This window comes from Cyrtonyx montezumae, unplaced genomic scaffold (assembly GCF_038088225.1).
Source record: "Cyrtonyx montezumae isolate F1298 unplaced genomic scaffold, pur_monq_1.0 scaffold_12, whole genome shotgun sequence".
NCBI classification, from domain to species: Eukaryota; Metazoa; Chordata; class Aves; order Galliformes; family Odontophoridae; genus Cyrtonyx; species Cyrtonyx montezumae.
This window is the reverse complement of record NW_027071848.1, coordinates 14,028,593-14,053,617: the sequence shown is the minus strand read 5'-3', so window position 1 is coordinate 14,053,617 and position 25,025 is coordinate 14,028,593. Positions and strand designations below refer to the sequence as shown.

Sequence of the window (25,025 nt, the reverse complement as noted above, 5' to 3'; positions counted from 1 at the left end):
CCATGGGCTAAATATTCAACACAGACCTCTTCCATATTCTTAATAATCTTCCACATCGCAGCTTTTGATGTAAATGGGTCAGATCTTGCCAACACATCTATAGATGCTATCTATGCTTCCAAAGACTATTGTCTTGTGGGAGATGGTTGGTAGGACATCTTTTGCATACAGTTTCTTTGATCAGTTTTTATTTCCACCGTAACCTTGGTCTCCATCTGCAGCTGCTGGTCCACCATAACAGCTTTTTCTGCCCTTCTGTTGGTAGTTCTTTCCTCTTGTGCCCCTGCAATCATTTTATCCACAGTTATCCATCCAGAAATAGCTCCCTTTTAGGAAAGTCCATGTAAGTACAAGTGTTCTGCCAGCATAAACATAAGCACATAGTTTTGTCACCTGCTCTGCCATTATGGAAAATGGGACCTGGCTGTCTCTCAGGCACACAGGAACACGCTCTGCCTCCCAAGCCAGCCATGCACACAGAGCCATCTTCTCACCCTCTTTATAAGGGCTCAGGAATGTTACAGGTCACTGTAGGGCCATTTCTTGCCCTACCCAAGAATAAGAGATTCTTGTTATTTCTGGTATTTTTGGGCAGCCATGCACTGTAACTCTAACAAGTGCTGGATTATGGCACAGAGGGATATAGGATTTATTGTTTCTTGTAAGAAGCCTGGTGATACAGGGGAAATGGCGATGCCCAGTTGTCTTTGAAAATTAACAGCTGGGTGATGAGTGTTGTTTTGATGTTTCATTGTTTGTCAAGCGTTTAGCTGAACTTTGTTGTACAGATATCTGTAAAGGTTTGTGTTTGTGCTTTGGTTCATGTCTAGCTAAACCAGAAATGTGTCACAGATATGTTTTGTTACTCAGACAACAAGAACAGAGTTTACATGGGTGAAATCCCTCATGGTTATTAACTTAGATAGTTTTATATAGCAGGCTTTGTTAAAATCAGACTTCCTTTCACTAGAAAAATAAAGTAGTGAGAAGGACAGCTTATCCACTTAGGAGCAATCCTCAGCTCAAGGTATCAATCCATCCAAGAACTGCCTCTGTCACCCAGTTAAATGACCTGGGCACACATGCCAGCCTTGACCCACTTCTGGAGCAATCTTGTAAGTCAGGAGCCTGAAATCCTTTCATCTCTTTGGAGGGTTTTAGCAAGTGTCTGCACATTGCTGAGTAGGCACTTCTGCTGTGTTCACCTGCCAGCTAAGAACTGAGTGCATTTTTCAGCTATTTCATATACAAATCTCTTACACAGACATCAGGTAATATCATTTTCTCATCCTAAGCTCAAAGCATTTACTATGAAGGCAATTGTTCTGTATGTTATCAAGCTTACAAATTCTTCTGTTCCCTGTCCTTTGCTCAGATAGCAAGGAGAGAACTGAGCTGATTAATTCAACCTTGCTGGTCACCTTAGTTTTCTTGTGCATTCAGTGGAGGAAGCCAGCACTTCTAGGTCAAGACTCATTTCATCTTTGCACAACTAGAACAGGACAGATGAACTGTGCACTGAACATGTCCTTTTCTCTCAGTTGACTACAAAGGCATTTTTTTCAGGCATTCTTTATTTAATTTATGTTCTGCCATTCTCTTTCCAAGCTTGATATGGTTAAGCGATACACACAAATCACAAGAGAGTGCTTTATCTTCAGTTTGATGGTTTTCTAAAGATCTCATGCAGATGTTGCTTCTTCCTTTTTTCTTTTTTTCTTTTTCCTTCTTTTTTTTCTTTTTTTGTGGAATGGGGATTAATTTCTTAACTTAGATATAATAATTTACATAAATTCTATACAGTATTGAAATGCACTTCAACCACTAGCCAAATTAGCTAAATATGGGCAGTCAGAAGTAGATTATTCCTACAGACACAGGCTTGTGAGATACTTGTCAAAGTTTAACTGTGCTCTTGGTAAAGGCTCTGATTCAAGAGGAGACACTGCATATTTTTAGTAATGTTTTGCAGCATTACTATCCTCACAAACCACCTACCACTTCAGTTTACAAAATAGTGGTTCAGAGTGTGGGTCTGATCATTATCTGGTGGAAATTCATTCTTTTGAAACCTATAGCCCTACATCTATTTATACCAAATGTGCAACTAGCCAAACACTGAAGTGTTGTTGGATCCCCAATCCAACTACAGAAGCAACCCTTTTTATTTCTGTTAAGAAAAAAATCAAGGCAGGCAATCACCACCAGAAATGCAGAAAGTATGAAGTTAAACCTGAACTGGAGGGAAGGAGGTAGAGAACTGAGGCTTTTGAAAGTGAGGAAGGCAAAGATAACTCTAGTTTGTCCTGACCGATACAAGATGGTAATCTTTGCATCTGGCACACTGTAAACATTAATTATGGATACTGATTTTATGATACATTTCACATGGGTGTGACTCAGCTAGCAAGTATGAGGATTTCTCCCTGTGTTGACCTTTCTAATATTTACATGAAAAAATGGGAGGTTGTGTTTTGGGACATGTTGTGAAATTCTTCTTTGTGTCCCATGCTTGGATTCTTGGTCGTTGCATCTCCTTTTGCTCCCAAACATCTGCTTTCACTGCAGCTGTCCAGGATGTGTCTGCTTCTCTCTGCACTGCCAGGGTGACATCCTTGCACATGGAAAAAAAGCAGGGAGATGGAGGGGAGGAGATGTGTAGGTCCAACCTAGCCAAAAATGAATTTGTCCTATTCCTCCTCAAAACAAGTCAAGTCATCATGATGGTCTCTTTCTCTTCTCAGACTCTGTGCATGACAAAATCAAAACAAAACAACCCTTTCTGTCTATTGTTAAGGTCTCTGTGTAACATTTTTATTTGCACGTGGCTGACCTAGGGGCTGGTCTAAAGGGCCTGCTTTGGTAAGGGAGTTGGACTAGATGATCTCTAGAGGTCTCTACCAGCCCCTACAATTCCATGATTCTGTGACCAGACTCAACTTCATCTTTGCTTTTAAAACTTTCATTTTCCAAATCTCATCAGTGATCTTTTTCATATCTTAAGGCTCTATTTCTGTAAGCTCTATCTGTATTAGGAGACTACTCAGGGAGGCTGTGGGATCTCCTCCTTGGATATAGTGCTGCCCTTGGCTGTGATGCCCTGTTCAGACACGCTTGCTCTTGGCAAGTCTGGGAAGGCAGGACCTGTGCCCCCCTGGGATCCTCTCCTGAGTCACCTGAGCTCTAATCAAACATGCTGTAGTCCTAAGTCCTCAGATACTTAAGTCAGGGAGCTATTCAGCACTGCTAGCCCAAGTGAGAAAAGAATGGCCATAATTTAGACACAATTGGGATGCAAGGACAGGGCCTTAATACAAGTGGAAGCAGCCTAGGATGTGAGGATATGGCCTTAAGTTGCACCAAGAGGGGTTAGATAGGGTGTCAGGAAGGATTTCTTCACAGAAAGAGTGGTTGGGCTGCCTGGGGAAATGATGGAGTCACCATCTCTGGAGGTATTTAGGAGATGTGTGGAAATGGCACTTAGAGATGTGGTTTAGTGGTGAACCTGCAGTGTTTGGTGAGGGTTGGACTTGATGATCCTAGGGGGTCTTTTCCAACCTAAATGAGTTCATGATTTTAAAACTGCATTTTTTCAGTGGTGTTCTTTTCAGACCAGAACAGTTAAAGGATTTAAGATCTCTCTGGAGACATCACCAAAACCTCCACTGTGTTACAGGAGCTGAGATGGTCCAGTTTAAACCACCCTGTGAAAGCTACCTACCCAAAAGGAGACTTTCAGTAAAGTTTTAATTGGGAGTTGATGCTTCATAATAAACTCATACAGAAACTGATGGTTGAGTAAAATCTGTGGCTTGCTTTCTGTAGACACAGATCTCTTTATGCCTTCTTATTTGTAGCTATGCTACTTTTTCACATCCTAGCAGCTTCTCATATTTGCTAACAGTAATCTACTGATTTCATTCACTATAAAAATGGATAATCTGTTCTGTTAGTAATCTAATAAGTTATTGTTCAGTTAATTTCCAGTTGGACAGAAGACATCTAAATAGTCCCAGACCTAATTTATGTCTTGAGAAGGTTAAGTCTTAATGAAAGAAACAGCAAGGTGAGATCATTGTTAAAGGTGAATTGAAATTACATGGTTGAATTTATAACAATTGTTGTGTAATATCTGTAACTGCGTATCTAACACGTAAAAATATACATAAATGGGGAACCAAATAATGACAATAACAAATGTGCTGAAATGAGTGAAAGAGATACACTTGTCAAAGGTAAAACATGTAGTTCTGTTGGGTTTCTTGTCAAGTGGAGCAAACCATGCACATGCCCAAATAAATATGTGCCACATCCAGAACATAAATTGGCAGAAGCATCAGTTGTTCCCAAACATGTCTGTTCCTGGAACTCAGTGATTATATTTAGGGTAAAGGAATAAAATCTTGCTGTGTAATTATCTGCAAGCAGTGACTACCAGAGGTTCATCTGATTGTGTGCTCTCAGTGGTGTGTAGGCTGATGTGAAGGACCAGCACAGGAAATGTTCTGTCTGGGTCTCAGGAGGAGCTCAACCCCCTCTGCTTGTTCACCAGTTTATTATGAAAAATATTTGAGCAAAATAGAGCAACAACTGTGCTTTGATGGAGGGTCAGTGGGGGAAGAGGTCACACACCTTGGCAGCAGCAGGCTGCACCACTGCTTCCTACAGCAGCAACAGTGCTCAGGCCAGATCACCTTAGTCCTATTGCTGGATGCAGGAGGGAGACAGTGTGGTGATGAATACATTTCTATGCAGCAAAATGTGTGTTTCTGTCTCCAGCACATGCTTTTGAAAATTTCTGCCTCTAGGGAAAACATCTTTGTCTATTTGCTCAGAATTTTTACTGTGGTATTCAACTTCACTCAGTGGGAATCCATGCTCCCTTGATAGCTACTGACATTTCCATCTCTTACCTATCTTTCTTGTTGATTTTTTTTTTCCTGCTGCTTTCCTCATGTTTCCTTTTGCCCATTCCCTCCTAGTTTTCCCATGTCTTTCAAGAACTGCCCTGCTTTCCCAGCCATGATCAGGAATGAAAAAAAATGTCTTTAATAACTACTGAGAGAGAGAAGCAATGTTCCAGTTAGATTAATAGGGAAGGAACCTGCTCATACCTCTTTAGGGTTTTAAAGATTTGAAAAAAAAATGTAGCCAAATATTGTGGGTAATCTTAGGTGGGTGGAATCCAAACATTCATTTATAGCATATTGCAGGCCCTGTACAGAAATGGATTGAAATTTGAACCATCATCTAGATGCCTGAAACACTTAAAATACAATAGATTCTTAAGGGTCAAAAAGTGATTGAGGGAATGCTCTCGATGATTCTTTTGTGTACACAGTGCTTTGGGTATCTCTGTATGGATGCTAATTGTCAACTTCTCTGTACCACTGGATTTCAGGGTATGCTCCTATTTTTCTCAATGTATGCCATTTTGCAACCATTTTCCACTCCCAGTGTTTCTGATAGTGGTAACTCACCCTTTTTCCTGTGGTCTGAAATTGCAGTCTGGGTGCCACGAGTCTGTACACATGCATGGTCACAAATCTCACTTACAATTTCTTTTTGTTACTCTTTCCAAACAGAAAATGAAGAGTTTGGCTCAAAGACGCCAGTCTGCACCATCCTTAATCTTCGTCAAAGCACTTAACCGATCTAGATCTGTCTCGAGGTGAGTCAATGAGTTTTGCTGGCTGTACATGCTGGACAAGGTATTACTCAGCCATGGTAATTGTGGGACTTAACAATTTACTTCGATCTGTGATGGACTGCTATGATGCACTCTCTCCAGAGGTCTGGAAGCTGGTTTAGGAGAATGCTGTGGACCAGGATCTGGTAGCCCCAGCCTTGTCTTATCCTCCTCCCATAACAGCTTGTGAGAGAGAGCATGTGAGTATGTGCAAATGTGATGAGTTCAGCACTTCATGCCTGAGTCTTCTGCCAGGATCAGCCATTTCTCCTCCCTTCCCACTGCAGTGTAAAACTACCATAGGAATGGGAGCTTCTATGGAGCTGTTCTCTTGTCCAGCTCTCTCTCCTGACCTACCATTTGAACCGTTCTGCGTACACAACTTCTATCTTCCTGCGCTACAGTTCATTAGACTTTAAACTTACAAAACATAAGTGTTTATCAAGAAGTGAACCATCTGGTATGTTGTTAATGCTTCCAGCTGCGTAGAGCTCTTTACTAAGAAGCATTATTGATGGAAAATGAAGTACGGCTTTGTAAGGAATATTTTTTTCCTACACTGTGTTGTGTTAAATAATCAGTATGTGAGCTTTGGAAAGTCTTCTGTGTTTGATCTAACTAATACCTGGTTTCATATTTGTCACCACACAGAATTTCAGAAACTTGTGAAGGTATTTTGTGGAAACATCAGAGTTGCAAAATAGGAAAGGAAAAGGAGCTGAAACTACTTGCGTGTCTTTTTACTGGCTATGACATGAAAGAGAAAACTGAGAACTGAATTTCTAAAGGTGTTTCCACCTTTTTGTGTAGTCTACTGGCCTGAGCTTAGGGCTGAGAGCCAGCAGTGTGTTCTTGTTCTGGCTGTAAAATTTCTTCTGTGGCCTCTTGTTTTACTTTGTTTCCAGGTCTTAAAAATAAGTGGAATTGGTATTTTGTAACCCCTTCATGGGATTACTGCAATGTTTTGATTGTCTGTACTATCGTATTTATTTTTCGTTTACTACTACTTCATTGTATTTGTAGTTATGTTCACAGTTGTGATACTACCTTTTGGGCATAGATCACACATTCATATCTGAAATTCTGAAATTAGAGATGGACTATTGCTATGAGGAGCAGCAATATCTGAAGGGTACAGGGGACAAGAGATGGAATCCATCAGGCATTGGATATTAGATTTTCCTCCATTTATACACCTGTGTTCCCATAATCCTAGAGTCGTAGAATCATTAACCATAGAATGGTTTGGGTTGGAAGGGGCCTTCAAGATTAATTAGTTTTATGGGCAGGGATAGTTTCCAGTAGACCAAGTTGCGCAAAGCTCCATCCAACCTGGTCCTGAGTGCTTCCAGAGATGGGACAATTGTCTTCCCTTGAAACTATCTTAACATTTGGTCCTCAATACTAAAAAAATGAACTATATTTAAGGTTTATATTTTAGAGCTTTTGCCATTTACCTGCTGGGTTCAGACACGGACATTTTTCTTCAATTCTGCTTTCTTTGTTCTTACTTTATTGTCTGTTCCATTAGTATCAGAAATTGGCCATATTTGGGGAAGCCACTGAGTAGCATAATACTCACCACATAATTTGCACCTAAGAATATTTCACTGTTTCTAAAGTGTAAGTATGTCTTGCTTGCATAGTCCAGGGCAGAATTCTTTCCAGATTTAGTGTGCAGAGGGATTTTTTTCTTTTTGTAAGTCAGTTGGCAGAAACTTTGTGGTGGAGAGGACTGAAGAATGGGAAATGTTGCCTTGTTCTACAGGAAGAGCAACACCTTGCCTGGCTGATCATGCCTGACTGATCCTGCCACTTCCAGAGATGTTAGGTGCTGCCTTAGCCCTGTCTGTCCTCTACCTGAGGCATGCAGAGATTTAGCTGCTCCTCTGTTTCCAGCTGGAGTCTGTGGCCTTAGCAAGAAGTGTCTGGTGAAGTCTGAAGACCCTGAAAGCCAGAGCAGGTGATTTTGTAGCTTCAAACTCTATCAGTGAGAGAGTAACACTCTAGATGTGTAGTGTTTATTATTGTTCGCAGGAGCAGTAATTCTCACCTATGCCTGACTTCCTTGTTTGGCTGTGCAAAATGCATTCCTCTTCATCACTAAACTGATGGATGAGTTTGAACTTTCCACTCGGTTTGTTGTGTAAATGCTTAACTCCTGTGAAGAGCTTTCTCTTATGTGAGATAGAGAGAAACAAAATGACTTCCCATGCTTTCTAATCTCCTCCAAATGTTTTATCTCAGAGCTGTCTTAGTTCTTAGTTCCTATTCTTGTAGACACAGCCAGACTGCAAAATCCATTATTCTCATCTGGCAGTGAACGTTAATAGTGGGACTCCATTACACTTACTTGTTAATGGTTGATTAATGACTTGTAGATGATAAAACTCCCATCTGAAGTTAGCATACATCTGTGAGGGATTTATATGAATCCTCTCACCTCAGCAGCTGGCTCACCTCAACATTTGTTGAAATTAACGAACAAGTGCAAAGTTTAAAAGGGCAGGAAATACTTACAAGCACAAGTCAGCTTGTATTTTTACACAGCTTTATATGTCAGGTGCTCTTGGATTATATAGAGGGCATTTTCATAAAATGTGGCAGCCATTTTGGACAGACTTACCTTTGGGCAGTTTAAAGTTTATTAATATTCAAAGAAACCATTGTGATACCTGGAGATGGCTGTTTTAGCATTAGGATGATTGAGTTTTTTAAATGGTTGTGTTGCTGTAGCTCTTATGGCAGGAAGATGTAGGTGAGATGCGATGATCAAGCTGGAAAAAAATAGATACTCTTTTGTGCTGCTGTGCTCTTCTTCAGTCCTGAAGGAGAAGGAGATTGGAAAGTCTTATGTGTTCAAAAACTTATCTTCTTTTTCCTCAGCTATATCATTTGGTTTTATAAGAGGCCTTCTATACAGATCTTGCCTTGCCATATCAGCCACATAAAAGGACAAGATATTTTGGCTGTGGAGGAATTCTGAGATGACCTGTGACCGGCACAGTATTGTACAGATGTGCAACCACACTGCAATCCCTGTCTCACTCAATTGTAACTGTAGACAGCAAGGAAAGATAGTAGATAGTATAGATATTCTGGTGGAATTTGGACCATAATTTCCAACAGGTAAAAATAAGTAGACTATTCATTGCCTCCTGGTTTTGCTTCTCTTCCTCTTTTCTGAACGGTTTATCTTTCCTCACAAAGTAGTGATAAATAGGCATGCAAGGACTGTTTCACATCACCAAATGTCCTCTCTGGAACGACTTTGAGCAAAGTTATTCTAGAATACACTGAAAGAGTAAGCTTTTGATATTTTTCTTGGCTGATATTCAGATGCAGAAAGTTTGATTGTTAACTACATTAATATGTATGAAATCAGTAAAGGATTTGGGTTGGTTATATTTGGACCTGGACCTGTTGCACAGTTGTAATTTTCCTCTTTTTTTTTCTTTGTGTCCTTTAATGAAAACTGCTCAACTTAATGATATACTTCAGTGCAACATGAATTATGGGCTTGAAACAGAAGAGAAACATCTGAGACCTTGATTTAAGCATCAGGTCTAGTCTTCTCAAAATAATTGACATTAATAATAAAGACACGTTTCAAACAAATTTTTCTGTCTTTGTTCTGCTGTCCTTCACAACAATTTTCACTAGTGACAAAGCCCAAGCTACCAAGTTTCTACTCTGTTTTGGCAGACTTGTGTTCATATGGAGAATATTTGACAGGACAGCCAAATTCTGTCTTGCTTTTGCTGGCAGCATTCCTTTTCCTTGTGCACACCCCCACTAGATCTTTGAAAAAGATATTTTTACACGCTTAATAATATAGTTATTTACATGCCTTAATAATATGATTTTACATTGCTTAGTCTTCATGACCATTTATAGGTATGTGCCTCTGCATGCTAAAGACATTAAAGTATCAGTAATTAAACTACTCTTTATTACAGAGTTAAGCAGCTTTATGATATTATTTTGGTATAAGCGAGAAGCAGGACTGGTTTTAAAATAAAATCAGGCATCATTTTTAATAGTTTTACAAGCAAACCTTTACAGAACCTGAAAAGGAAATACCTAAAAAGTCTGCCCTCCCCAGTTTTATTATTTGGATTTAGCAGTAAAAGAATTTAAAGGTATAGACTGGGTATTTCAGAAGTCTCCAAGGGTGTTTTCTTGTTCCATAGGTAGAAGCAGGGCCGTCCTGCTCATGGTGAAGCTGCTCTTTCTTCTCTTGATGCACAGTAGATGACTCTGGTGCGTTATCTTCCAGGGACCTGTGCCAAATGCTAAATATCCCAGATAACGAAGATCATATGTGTAATCTAGTAATGCGTTCCACTTGGCTCAAGTCAAATACAAAGTGTTCCCAAAGTCTTGTACATTGTGTTTTCAGGGTTTTAGTCAGAAGATATGTGGATGATCCAAGCTATGTGACTGGTTGAAGACAAAAATAGAGACTTCTAATAAATGTAAATTGCCAGGAGGCCTTAACTGTCTCCTTTTCACAGGGAAGATGAGTACTTGATGTTTCAGAAGTCTGATTGTGAATAGGAAGGGAATAAGTTCATTGTGAGTAACTAAGTTGTTAAGCAGGTATTTCACTTGTAATCACTCTCCTCATTCTTCGTTCATTTCCATGGTAGCAATTAATTTTTCCTCTGCAAAGTAATCTCTGCAAGGTACATTGGGTTGGTGAAGTTCAGCACCTCACAGCTACATTCAGTGGCTGTGGCAGGAAGAGGACCCTGGCAGCCACCATTTCTTTGGCTCTTGTGGTACTTGCTCCCACATAGACCCCAAAAAACACTGTGGGGGGAAGGAGTGGGGACAGCATGGTGCCCACTGGGCTGAAGGCCTATTCTGAAACTTCAGGGCTTTTGTTTTTCGTGAGAAGTGCAAGGGCTGCCATTATAATCAAAATTTCATTAGACATCAATTTTCTAGTCGTCAAGATGGAACAAAAGTCATATTCCCAATGACTCAACCAACAATGCAAATGAGAAGTCCTTTACTTCTGGATTCAATTTTTAGATTTAAATAAATCTCAACATTTTGGCCTAGGATTTTTTTTCTGAAATGTTCTGTTTCATGAAAAGTTCTGATCCTTTGGTGTTCTGTCTTCACCTGAATGAGCATAAATCTCTGAGCAAGAACTTCTCCAGATTTCTCCCCTATGTCCTGTTCCTTTTGCAAGGGAAGGAAACATGAATTTCTATACAAATAGTGAAAAGTTTAGGAAAGACAAAGCTATTTTTCTTCAAATCATTCTTCCTTTTTAAATTAATAAAACTTAATTAAAATAATGATGATAATATTATTGAACATGAGCCAGCAGTGTGCCCAGGTGGCCAAGAAGGCCAACGGCATCTTGGCTTGTAGCAACCATAGTGCAGCCAGCAGGAGCAGGGAGAGATCATCCCTCTGTACTCAGCACTGGTGATGTTGCACCTCAGGTGTTCAGGGTTGGGCTCCCCACTGCAAGAAAGACACTGAGGCCCTGGAGTGTGTCCAGAGAAGGGCAAGAGAGCTGTGAAAGGTCTGGAGCACAAATCTGGTGGGGAGTGGCTGAGGAAGCTGAGATTGTTCAGTCTGGAGAAGAGGGGGACCTTACTGCCCTCTACAGCTGCCTGAAAGGAGGTTGTGGCGATGTGCAGGTCAGCATTTACTTTCCCATAACTAGCAGTAGGATGAGAGGGAATGGCCGCAAGTTGTACCATGGGAGATTAGGTTGGACATTAGGAAAAATTTCTTCTCAGAAAGAGCAGCGAGGCAGAGGCTGAGGCTGCCCAGGGAGGTGGTGCAGTCACCGTCCCTGGAGGTCTTCAAGAAACGTTTAGATGTTGTAATAAGGGACACGGTTTAGTGGGAAATATTGGTGGTAAGTGGACAGTTGGACTGGGTCATCTTGGAGGTCATTTACAACCTCGATGATTCTATGATTCTGTGATTCTATGAATGTACTAGTTGTCATTTTTATGGTATTTCTAATTAATCTGTGATTTAAGCTAATTATGACACTGGAGTATTGTTTCTTTAAACCACATGCTTGAATGCATAAGTTATTTTAATGTAGTAATAGCTGGGGATAAAATTTTATTAACTGTTAACAAGGAACAAAGTGAACTTTCTGAGGCCTCAAATGGCCTTTTAACTTCGAGACTGGCATTCCTGTAGCCCCGCTGCTTTTTCTGTTTTGTTTTGTGTGAGCATGTGTGTGTATGTGTGCATATGTTTGTTTTTGATAAAACACATCAGGTCTTCATTTATTACATACAAAGTGGCTTATAACAATGTTTGTACATCTGGAGACTGAAATGAGCTAGGGCTCTCAGAGATCTGCTGCCTTTTTATTAAAAGAAACGGAGTAAAGGTAAAAAGACTGCAGGCTTGGAAGCAGGGTTTGGGAAGGATTGGAGTTTAAATGAGGGATTAATTTTACAATAAATGACTAATAGTTTAACACCCGTGCTTTAAGCCGATTCCCCTTTGGATGTACTTGTGACAGTCTGAAGACAAAGGAAGCGAGGGGCACTGCTCAGAAGGATGAGTGCTCATCCAGATGTCTCTCTGCCCACGTCTGCTTTTGGATTCGGTCCATTTAGGGGCTTTTTGGATTAGGCCCTGAGATCTGGCAAAATGCAGCCCTTGTCCAGCCATTGTGTATCCCTGGTTTTAGACAAGGCGATCTCTGCCAAACAACAGTCTGGCCAAGCAGTTTGGGCAGCAGCATACCTGAGGAAATCACAGGACTGACTTGCTCAGACTTCTCTGTGGCCGTTTATCTTGTGTAAACAAGCAGAAAGCCTCTAATGATGTGCAGGCTGATGTGCAGCCTCTGGTGCTCTCACCTCTGACAAGGGCCAGCATTAAATATGCATTGAACTCTTCTCCTGGCTGATAGAGCATCACTTCTGCTCTTCCAATTGCTTTCTCATGGCATACAGAACTGCTGGGGGGGGGGGGGGGGGCGTTTTTAATCAGACCACAAGAAAAACAATCTATCTTTAGATTTCTTCTGTGTTCGTGTCTTTAGTGCTTGAGTACCGAGGGCTAAATGAAATGAAGGATAATGCTCTCAGGAGCAAGACATGGGAATAATTTAGGTACCTGAATTTAAAGCAGTCACTTAAAAAACACCTCCTCAGTGGCTGCCTGATCTCCCAGGTGCCTCTGGTCTTTAGGCACCTCCCAGCCGACAGGAAAGCTTCCCATACACATGGAGTTGTGCATGACTACTGACAGCAGTGAACAGGTCAGTGCCAAAGAACTAAACACTGTGTGGGGCCCCTGGGGCAGCCCATCCACTGACCCTATTTAACCTGCCTAGACAAAGGCAAGGGATGTTTTCAGTCTTTTTTACTGGACAGGTCCCCACTGATCACCTCTGCTCTTTGTGAAGCTGCTGTCCCCGAGGCCTGTGTGCCTTCGCATAAATGTATTACCCAGATTCATTTCTCTCTTTCACTTCCCAGAAGAGTGATGCAGCTACTATGTCTGTTCCCAATATCTTTTTTACATGTTGCTCACTGACACATCCAGGTTCAGCCTTTCATATACATAGCTCAGAGTGGTTGCATGTTTCCCACTTACATAATTACTTATTACCATCAGGTGTGAGGATGTGGAGAGCCCTCTGATAGCTTTTTCCCCTATTACAGGCCACCAGTGAAGTAGAATCCTCTGACTAACCCATCAAAAACCCCTTGCATGTGCAGGCAGCTAGTTATAAGGGGTAAACAAGTGTGTGTGGCTGCCTGATGTGTCTGCTGGCTGTCCATAGGAATCTGGGTCACACACATGCAAGGGCTGGCGTGGCAGGCATATCAAATAATCTCTTAAGTGTAATAGGATAATTCCTGTGCTGCAGTACTAGTATCAAAATATGACTTAAACCTCGTGAGGCAAACTGAAGCCAGATTTGTTCCCATTAGAGCCAGGACAGGTGCAGCAAAGTGACAATCCCATCTGACACAGGCACTCCTATCAGCTGTCCCTCATAGGAAAGTGGTCCCAAAGGGCTACTTCAGGGTGGGCTTATCTTATAAAGACAGTGCCTGAGCTGTTTATAGGTCATTTTGTGTGTTGATTACTTTGTTCAAAATCAACAAATTTCTCCTGAAAAAAAGTGCATTCAGACACAGCTTCTGGTGGATTCTACCTCTGCTTTGCCTGGTCACATTTTTTGAAGTATTGCACTGTTTTGAATGCTTTTCTTAAAACTTGCTGCGCAACTGCGGACTCTCCATGTGTCATGAGCTGAGGGGAAGAGCCTTGGTGAACCACTTCCTGAAGAATGCTAAAATCAGAGGCTAAAGGGGAATCACTGATGGGGCTTTCAAAGACCGGGAGCAACCGCTCTGATATTACCTGATAATTGTGTGAGGTATCTGGCAGGCAATAAACCTTCGGGCACTTATCTAGAAACTGCTGTATTTCCTTGTTAAAAGGACACAGTCCCACAAGAGCCCTGTTATTGCCCATTTGCAGCCTGTGTTAACAGGTAGCTGCAGACAGTGGGTAGCTGCAGGCAGATGCTTACACATGGGCTCACTGACAGCCATAAATGATGAGCCAGGAGGGATTTCTAGAGATGCTCACACCAAGCTTTTCATATGTACACCTCAGCTTGACAAGGCCTGTTTCTGCTGAGCTCTGCAGCACGTCCTGGCTATTTTTGGTAGCCCAGAATTCCTGGCTAGTGCATGACCTGTGCTGAACTCTTGCAGTACATTTTGCAAGAAGATATTTGAAACTTCCATTTGGAGTAAGGGTTAATTTCATCCTCAATGTAACGCATGATCAGCTGAGTTGAGCTAAGCTTTTAAATGTCCCAACTATGATTAAGTTGATTAAATGTCCCGGTTGTGATTGCTGTTTCAGAAAGGAGTTACAGTCGGACAGAATCCTCATCTCTTCAGTACTAAAATAATACTGGGCCGATCTAGGGAGCCGTGGGTGAAGCTGGTGCCCCAAAACACTCTCCTACATGCTAGTAGAATTGGTGTAAAGGAGCCAGTGTGGAGGTGGCGAAGACTCCTTCAGACTTCTTGTAGGCCATGAGACACTCCAAAGTAGTGAGAGTGCACTGAGGAAAAAAGGATCAGTTCTTCCCAAGACCAAAACAGGTTTCATTGACTTTGCACGTGGGTATGCTCTCCTTTACGCTTCTTCACCTCCCAGGAGGAGCTGGATCAAAACCCCTTAGACTTGGTGATCTCCAGTTGGGCTATATGGCAGGACTGGAGGACACACACACTGCAAGAGCTTTTCACTAGTGTTTACATAACTTGTATTAAATTCTCTTCTGATGGAAGTAGGCAAAATATGACTGAAACATGTAGTGCTACCTTATACCAGTAGAGAACGTTGCCCTTATGCTAAATTTTCAGAGTAAACACCTTGCAGCTGTTTGTTAAAATAAAATAACTTTAAAAAAGCTTGGAAGTAAACCAAACCACAAGTGTGTTTCCTGTCTCCAGCCACCATGCTGTAATACATGTTTGCTTTGCAGAGAATATTGTCCTTTTGGCTATGCAGAAATTACTTAAGTGCCGTTTGTTTTCTGATAAGCTGCCAAGCTTCCATTCTGAAACGTGTGAGGATTTTTGTAACGATGCTTCTCACCCTAAAGCTATTTGATATTTTACTGCAAGTCTTAATCGTTTACTGATTTTTGGAAGACTACAGTAGAAAAGCACGCTTACATCCTTTGGCACCCCCGACAATCAGTGTAAACCATGTCGATTCATTGTAATAGCTTTTAATTACTTTTAAGAAGATGATGACATCATGCAGACATGATTCCAGATACTTAGCAACTTTCAGAATTCTAGAATAACTTCAAGTGGAATATTTTCACAGTATATTTTGAATCATAACGTGCCCACTGAATTTTAGAAGCAGAAAAGCAGTAAAGAAGTTGCAAACAGTTGCACACTTACACAAATACAAGCAGACATTTTAGTGCTTAGAAAATAATTAACGCTCCTTAAAAATCTCAGATGATCTCACTAACTTCACTGTACAAAAGCTACCGTATGTGATAGTGATGGCCTACGAGAATTTTATAATAGAGTGCTGCAGAAAATAGATTTGCTATTTCTGGAATGCTGTGCTGCTTCAACGCTGTGAGCTTCACTATAGATATCAGCAAGCAAACCTGCCCTACGTCCTCAGAAAATATAATCCCCTAGGAGAACAGGGATGAGGTTGACAGCAGGTTTTCAGAAATGGGTTTGCAGCCTGCATGATTGAGAGAGTTTTATACTCGTCTATCCAAGTCCCTTCTATAAATAATCAGTTCGAGATTGTAACAGCATCCTATTTTTCTGTCAGCCCTTAGCTACCACCTTCATGGAAAGCTGGAAAGCACTCCTACCCTCCAGGCTGATATTTTTTGTGCTCACTTCCCCCCCACCAGGTATAATTATAATAAAGTGCAGCATAAGCTTAGATGAAAAGCTTACTCTAAGTCATGAGAAGCTGAACTGGGAAGATGCATGGAAGATCCTGGGCATGCGGGTGGCTCCCCAGTGCACCAATTGTGGCTGACAGGCAGCATGTGCTTTGCACCTTTAAAAATGCAATGGATTCTTATTATTTTAAAATCTACTTGTCTAAATAGGGCTATGAGCCTGCAGATTGCTCTGTGTGGCTGAGTTGTGTCTGTGTGGAGCCTTGTTCATAGGAAGAGGAACTGAGAGAACTTGGCCCTGAAGCCAGCAGACCTTGGTGTGGTCGTGCAGAGTCCTGCCGGGGACTGGGCAGGCAGAGCAGTGAACAGGCCTGCTTGCTGGCATCCTTATCTTCAGCATCTTCTTCCATCTATAAAGTGTTGTGTGAGTTTGTGCCAAGCCAGAAGCTGTGTCACAAGGACACCTCCAGCTAGGCAGCGTTAATGTGCAGAACCATGCAGGTCATATTTCCCAGTTTCTGCCTCTTTGCATCTGCAGCTGGATTTGAGAAAATAATAAAGTACCTACTTTGTCCCATCAGTCACTCTCTGGCTGATGGAGTTCAGATGACCTGCCACGATAAAACAGTTGCACCCCCAGCCTTTCTATATGGGCAGAGACTCTTTTCAAGCCATGTGCCTTAATGAACTCTCAGCATGACGGTGGCTACATTCATCAAGAACATAAGCAGGACTATTCCTGTTGTCTTGCATTCAGTCCCAAGAATGGCTGTTAGGTTTCAGTATACATGAAAAACTCTTCTTTCTCTGCAGTTTTTTACTTTTCTCTTTTTCACATATAGAATGCGATGATCTGTTACCATGATACTGCCAGGTTGGTGAGGATACAATATGACACACATCCGAATTATCATTTATAATGCAATTAGATAGATGTTGAAGTCTTGAAATGTTAACACAGCACTTGAGTGCATTCTAAGCAGCTGTGGGACACGGATCAGTGCTCACTGATGTGTTACGGGTCTGGGTATTATTCCCACCTTATGTCAGAGAACACAGGACTGTATGCTGCTATGAAGCTGCTTTATTTTGATTGGTTAAAGAACAGTTATAGAGTGGGCTGGGTTGGAAGAGACCTTTAAGATCATCTAGTTCCAACCCCCTGCTATAGGAAGGGGCACCTCCTACCAGGTAAAGTTGCTCAAAGCACCATCCAGCCTGGCCTTCAGTGGGGCATCCACAATGCCTCTTGGCAACCTGTTCCAGTGTCTCACTACCTTCACAGTAAAGAATTTCTTCCTAATATCTAGGCTAAATCTACCCTCTTCTGTTTTAAAGCCATATCCCCTTGTTCCTTTCTCTACATGGCATTACAAAAAGTCCCTTCCCTGCTTTCCTGTAGGCTCCCTTCAGGTACTGGAAGGCCTCTGTAAAGCCCCTCTGGTGCCTTCTCTTCTTCAGGCTGAAGAGCCCCATTTATTAATACTTTAATAAGTTTGTTGTCTTGGATGAAATATACCCTCTAACAGTACAATGTGGGTAATATGCCTTATGTAGTAAATGATTTCCAACAGTAAAAAATCTTGGCTTCAAAGCTCCTGTTAACAAAGTCAGTATCATTGACAAAGAGATAAAGCAAACATCTATTAAGCTGACATGGACTTTTCTCTGTACAGGAAATGTTAGGAACTTAAGTGTCAAAGAAGGAGACATAGAAAGAAGGTACAAATAACAGAACTCAATTTCCAGTATGAGCTCCATTCAGAAAATGACAGGAATTAATTTTTCTAGAATTGTTTTAGGGAATGTCTCTGCTGGTCACAAGTCACATGTCGGCCCTAACTGATATATTCATTTTCACAAAAGTCCTAAATGTGGGCTGGGCTGCATACAGTTCTGACTGTGCAGATAGCTGCTGTTTTTCCCAGCCTTGGGAGGGTGTGAAGAGCTCCTGCTTCTCTCACTGGGTTTCTCCAGTCCAGCTGTCTGACTCAGTGATGAGAATGTAAATGCAGAAGTTGAAAATTAATTTTCTGTATTTTTCCTAAAGACCTGGTGTAGGGAACCTGCTTTGGCAGGGAGGTTGGACTCGATGATCTCTTGAGGTCCCTTCCAACCCCTGTGATTCTATGATTCTATGAAGATAATTTGCTGATTCTTTAAATCAATCCAAAGCAAGCCCCTGAGATATACAGAATAATCTTTGTGATCTGTGAATGCTGTGAGCACTCGCATCTGCTCTGCCTGGTGGGCTCCACAGCCTGTGCCTAAGGCAAAGTTGGGTTTATGCCATGAGCTGCAAGCTCTACAGGTGCAGGGATGAAACTAAGAAGAGCCAGGCGAACTGGGAAGAACTGAGTCTTTACCTGGCCTTTAGAACTGGCACGTATATTGCACATGGTACAATATTTTACTTAAAAACCTATGTGTGAAATGAGCCTAGGCTAAGTTGTTTACTTTGGGAGGAATTTGGAAAGGTCTGATGTAGGTGTAGCTGCTGGGCAGGCTCTCACGTAGCTGGACTGCCTTGCGTTCCAGCCCAATGCATAGCTGCCATTTGCCTGCTCTGCTAATGAAGCTGTGCATTTCTCACCTACCTCTTGTGAAGGACTTCTGGGATTGCTCAGTCTGGAGAAGAGGAGGCTCAGGGGAAACATCACTCTCTACTACTGCCAGAAAGGAGGTTGTGGTGAGGTAGGGGTCAGCCTCTCCTCCCAGGTAACAATGATAGGACAAGACATAATGGCCTTAAGTTGCACCAGAGGAGGTTCCATTTGGGTATTAGAAACTATTTCTTTTCAGGAAGAGTGGTGAAGCAGTGGCACAGGCTGCCTAGGCATTTGGGAGAGTCATTGCTCCCAGAGATGTTCAGGAGACATGGAGATGTAGCACTGAGAGACGTGGTTGGTGGGGATTGTGGGCATGAATTGATGGTTGCACTGGGAGATCTTAGTGGTCTTTTCCAACCTTCATGATTCTATGATTCTAAGTCTGGTTAAAGTGCAGGGTGCTGCTTTATCTCCATAGAAATCAGCCATGGGGAGAGCATTGAGACTGCCTCCTCAGAGGAAATGGATTTCTGCAGCTGCAGAAGCTGCCGTCAGCTGAGGAAAGTTTTGACAGAGGACAGTAATGAAAACAAGGTGTGAGGTTAGGATGGAGGACAAGCAGTGTGTGAAGAGGATATCATATAGCTGAGATACCTACAATAGCTCATCCCAGCTTAGGTACCTTGGAGTACAGACTGCTTCCCTAAATGATAGATAGGGTGAAGTCATCTTCCACTGGAATCAAGGGGAAGTTTTCTATTGGCATGCATGACCTTTGTATCACGAATTTAATAACAACTTAACATAGGCTGTTAAAATCTCTTTGGGTATGTATAATTTCTTCCATTGCTTTTGCTACATATAGACAATTAAGCTGACACCTCCACTACACTAAGAATTAAAATGAACACTTTGGGGATCATATTGTTCAGATATCTGTTTTACTGAGAAGCCCCACAGAAGCTCCAGTGCAGGAAGGAATATTGCTTGCTCTTTTGTGGTTTCTGGTAAATACAGCATTGATGAAGTGAGCATGGATGTGTTTGCTTTTGTGCAGAATGCAGTGGGGATGTATTTTCTGTGTTTGGCTGACTACTGAGAGCTTTCAGCTTCGTATGCTACACCCACAAAAATTGAAGTGTTTTTAAAATCACCGTGCTTTGAAAAAAAAATGCAGAAAATGCCTATTTTGATTAATTTGAAAAATAATACGTGTAAAAACTAGGCCCTGAAAATGTCAGGAGAAAAATCTTCAATTATCTTTTCTCTAATTTCAGGCAGTAGAGTGATTTTAATCTATTCCTGAATAACCTGGGAGTCTCTCTGTAGATATCCTCAACAGAATTTACTTGGTTAAAGCCATGCACAAACATTTCAGACCCAAAAATAGTAACTTTTAGTGAAGAAATACCCAACTGAGGCTAGAAAGGTACAAAGGGAATGCCATCTAAATGTCAGTGTTAGCCTGGCTTTTACATGATGCAGAACATGACTGGCTGCTGACTTCACAGGATAACCCTGTCTTTCAGAAATCAGTTCACAGAATTCTTAACAAATGAGGATGAAGGCTTTTTTCCTTTACAGACTGGAAGGGTGTTACTTTTTAGGGTCCTATAAGTACTGATCTTAGGATGAATTTAGGAGAACGGAGAGAATTCAGAGAAGTCCTGAGATCAGTGACTTACTTTGTTAATGATATCATAAATCCCATTGGCATAAGTACTGATTCTGTTTCATTCTGTTAGAATGAAAAATACTGATTCATTCTTTTAGAATGAATTTTCAGAGCGTGTATATGTGAGTGCTTAGCATTTTTTTTTAAATTAGACTCATTTAATGACCTGAAAAACCAATGAGCCATTAAAAACTGAACTTCAGCATTACCTCTCATATATGAATCCCTGTGCCTGAGGTTATAGCTTATCTGCATTTTCTTCAATGTAACAAAACTTGGGTTTCATTGATGTCATTTAAAAATGGAAAAATGGAACATCAATTGAGAAGATCAAAAGGATGTTTTTTATTTTCCCCCATGTTCCTGAGCTGTGGGGCTTTAGAAGGCCTGATTGAATTCATAGCTTTGATTTTTTTCCGCTTTGTTTCAAAGAAATAAGAGATTTTCACTTTTTTTTTTTTTTCTTGGTCAGGTAAACTCCTCTAAAGCATGTCAGTCCTTTTTAAAGTTCAATTGATAGAGATACATGGAAAGAATTGAGTCAAAGAACAGATTTCATTAAAATAACTGATTTATATTATTACATTCGAGTATTTCCCCACTGCACGGTGGGCTGGTCATTTTTCTTGATCTGTGTTAAAATTTCTGGGCCAAGTACTGCTTGGAAGTGTATGAAATTAGTCCCAGCAAACTACCAGACACCGATGAACTGTTGAATTGGTGAACTCTTGTGCAAGTGGCATGTTGTGGGCCACACGGCATGTGTCAGCAACACTCAGTGTGTTGGACCAAAGATGTTCTCTGTTTTTTAACCTCTGCACTCGTGAGCACCTTTTCTGCTTAAGAGCAATCAAATAACTGTAAGTTTGCATTATTCAGCTGAAAGCTGTTTTTCTTCTTTCTCTCTTCCCTAGAGGAGCAGGTAATTAAAGACAAGAGAGAAACTGTCAGTTAAGTTGAGGGATTCCTTCAAAAATTCAGACTCCCAACCAGAAAGGGGAAAACAGAAAAAGCAAGATCCTCGCCAGCCCCTTACAGATCAGTGAAAGTGTGTCCTGCTAATGTAGGCCAATCTCAGAGCTTATCCTTTCTCTCCCTGCTGTCAGGATTTCCTAAATAATTTCCTGAGTAATCCAGCTACAGGCAGCAAGGAGAGGAGGTTGGGAAATCAGCCAAGCTCTAAGGGAGGTACAAGGAGGTTTGTAATCTTCTTCGAAGATTTTCTTTGCTCACTCTTGTTTTCTTTCATATCTCTCCTGTGTGTTTTGGGGCTTTCACTTTGTAACGTCCATTTCTTCTCTCAACAAAATCATTAGGTGTGTGCCTTTCATTCCATTGGGGATAGGAATAAACTGTAAGCTCAAAGCTGCTCACTTCAGGCTTTTCTTGCCAAGGCGATCCAACTGAGATTTAGCTTGATTTTTCTTTCATTTTTTTCCTTGTTAAAGAATATATGAGGAATATATTTGAAAAAAAAAAGAGCTGTTTGCTCAACCAAAAGGAAGGGTTTCATTTGGAAACACCTCTAGATAAAGCAAATAATTTAAAAAGTCAGATCTACAAGATCTGGAGACAAAATGCTGATGGGTCCTGGCTTTAATCCAGAAGTTCCTTAGGTAAAGCACAGCATAGTGCAGGAAGCCCAGATTCAGTTCTGTCATCTTCTGGGAGAACTGGAAGCCACGCCTCTGGCTTTCCAGTGGAAACTTGCACCCAGGGAGAAACCCTACATCCTGCTCCTAGGGAGCACTCTTTATGGAGAGCCTTCAGAACGTGCAGTGTTTTCTCTAAGAATTCAAACAAAGGGAGACTAATGCAAATAGACAAAATGGAGAAGGCTGTATTTTAATCATTGTCATTTGCTATGTCCACATGCTTGAGCTGTAAGAGTCAGCAAGGACAGTCCCCAGGAGGTCTTGTGTCAGAATCAAACATCTGAATTGTCATCAGTGTCCCACTAACCTTTTACAGAAACGTGGTCAAATAAATGACCTTTCTGTGGTGGGTGTGAAAAGTCTGTGCCTACTCCTCACTCATTGACATCTGGGTGAACTGGATTCCTTTATTCCCTTTGTTTCCTTTTACAGGGAAGGCTGTTTCTCCCCCATCAGCCCCGAGGCATGTCCCCTTGTGCAGTCCTTCATGTGCCACAACAGGACGTTCCTCCTCGATGGCCATGTGCAGCTGAAGACAGGCCTGCAGACCCAGGAGCGACACCTCTTCCTCTTCACAGACCTTCTGGTTGTTGCCAAGTCCAAGTGAGTATGGCATCCCCTCCTGCAGAGCAACCCTTTTTCTCAGTGAAGGAGTTCCTTCATGCTTTTTTGGCAGTAAGTCTCCCCTAAATCATTTTGTTTGGCCAGCATGAGTTAGACGCGTGACCTTTTGAAGACCCTAGAACCCATAGAGTCCAGGCCACAATACAGAGCAGTAGCAGATGTTCTTGAATACACTGCTTGTAATATATCATGTTCCCTGCCTTGGGAACTAAGTGTTATAGACTCAGAACTGCTCAGTGTGTCCCTTGTTGTTTTAGAAGGTCATCTTCATTCCTGTGGCATTACTGTGTTGGAGGGAGGCTATAGGCTTTCATGGGAAGCTTTCACTGGAAGCTTTCACTGAAGCTTCACTGGCTTTCACTGGGAGCTGCTTTGATGCTCTCCAGTGATCGTAGAATCATAGAATTAAGGTTGGAAAGACCATTAAGATCATCTAATCCTACCATCAACCCATGTCAGTGACCCCTCTAGACCATGTCATTCAGTGTGACATCCACCTTTTTCTTGAAAACCTTCAGGGATAGTGATTCCACCACCTCCCTGGGCAGCCTGTGCCCCACCACTTTTTCTGAGAAGAAAGATGGTAAGCAGCTGATGAGCAGCTGCCTAAGAACAGAGGTCACAGGCAGCACCAACAGTGCTGTGCCAGGAGCAGCATGGGGATGGGAAGCAGTGCTCAATGGTCTGGGCTGAGCTCCTGTGCAATCAGGCTTGCTGCTAAGCTCTGATTGTTCACTCTACCATTCACAATTAAATCAGATTTACAAGCTGTCTAGCATGCCAGCTTCATGCAGCATTTGTAGTTTAAGGCAATTTTAGAGCGTGCTTTCACTTGTTGTTATGGGGAAATAACCATAAAGGATCCTGAAGCAGCTTCATTCTCTGTTAGGCACTGTTTGTAGACTCACAGGGTGGGTAATCTCAATGTGAATCCTGGGCTTTTGCAGTGTGTCTCTTCGCTTAAGCAGTAGTTTCAGAGGTTGCTGGGAAAAGCCAGAACAAATCTGCATTTTCAGTAGAAATCTGAGCAATGTCTGTTTGAATCACATACAGTGAATGCAGCCCCCAAGATGAATTCCTTCACCTTATGTGAGGTGACAACACAAAGAGTACTGTACCTAAACATGCTCTCATAAGGGTGGGTGGTGAACATAGAGATATTTACAGGACATCTTACTGTTCTACCAGCAGTAGCAGTAATATAACTGTTATTGCATTTATTTGAGATTGTGTTGTGTTTAGGCTGAGATTCATCTTACTTAAATTAGGCTTTTAAATGCTTTGTATTTGCAACTCACCTGGACTTGTAGGCTCATTTGTGTCAGCTCCCTGTGGCAAACCGACTCCTTTAGAAAAGACCAGAAACAGTGGAGAGGGAGATGCTACCAATGACTGCTCAATCACTGCCTTAGGTGTGAGCTACTGAGCTGTGGAAGGCTGAAGCCAGGTGAGATGCATCCTTACCACCCAGTCAGCATGCTGAGCCCCAGGCTGGGCTGTGCATTCCTGCAGGTCTGACTGGCTCCCAGTGGTGTGGGAAATCCCTACTCTGTGTCACCACTTCAAAATACGGTCCCCGGGGTGTAATAATGGCTCTTACAGCACTTATTTAGTGTGGTGAGGAGTCTGTGGTGTTTGATGAAGTTGGAACAAAACAAATTGTGCTTCTACTTGTGGAAAGAAAAGGGGAGAAATAAGCCACATCTTTGCTACAAATGGTAAAAATAGTATTTTGAGTGATATTGCTTCATGTGTTTTGAATTATATTCATGCATTTTAAAGAACTCATTGGGATGTTCTCTCTACAGCTTCCCTGTCAGCAGTTAAAGCATCAGTTAAAGCTGTCACTAATGAACACCATATGAAAATCAGCATTTTTAAGGGTACCACATATTAAAATACCATCGCTGATTCCTAGAGGGGAAACCTGAGTGGTACATACTGCTCTGCAGCTGTGACTAGGGATGCTGTTGACTTTCCAATAGTGGATTCGGAGTCGGGCCACAAGGTCACCAGGATAATGTGTAGACAGAATTGATGATTCAGCTGACTTAATTTCAGGGTTATTCCATGTGCAGGTGCTAACAACCTGTAATATCCTTTTCGTTAGGCAGTTTTTTCAACTTGGAGCATATACACATCAAATTGATGGCTCTTAGGTGCTGCTCGGCACATTGCCAGTGCCAGCTGAGCTGGAGGTAGCTGTTCACTGCACAAGGGTGCTCATGTGTGATTAGACTTCGTGTGATCAGCAAATGGGCATACATTTTTCTAAAAAGAACAACAAATATCTTGTGTCCTCTAAGCGGGCTGAGCAACGTCCTGCCCAGCACTGAGCTCCTGCTTAAAAGGAACAAATCAGCATTGCTTCCATGGAAATGTGGGGAGGTGAGTCCTCTCCACAGCTGAT

At 41.8% G+C, this 25,025-nt stretch overlaps 1 protein-coding gene across 1 annotated transcript in view; it reads left to right on the top strand.

Moving 5' to 3' along the window:
- The window catches only part of ARHGAP20 (Rho GTPase activating protein 20), a 59,409-nt gene that overhangs the window by 4,350 nt on the left and 30,034 nt on the right, over window positions 1-25,025 (top strand). Inside the window, exons 2-3 of the mRNA XM_065730077.1 lie at window positions 5,586-5,671; window positions 22,424-22,594. Coding sequence (XP_065586149.1) covers window positions 5,586-5,671; window positions 22,424-22,594 — 257 coding nt within the window. The remainder of the gene's footprint in view (window positions 1-5,585; window positions 5,672-22,423; window positions 22,595-25,025) is intronic.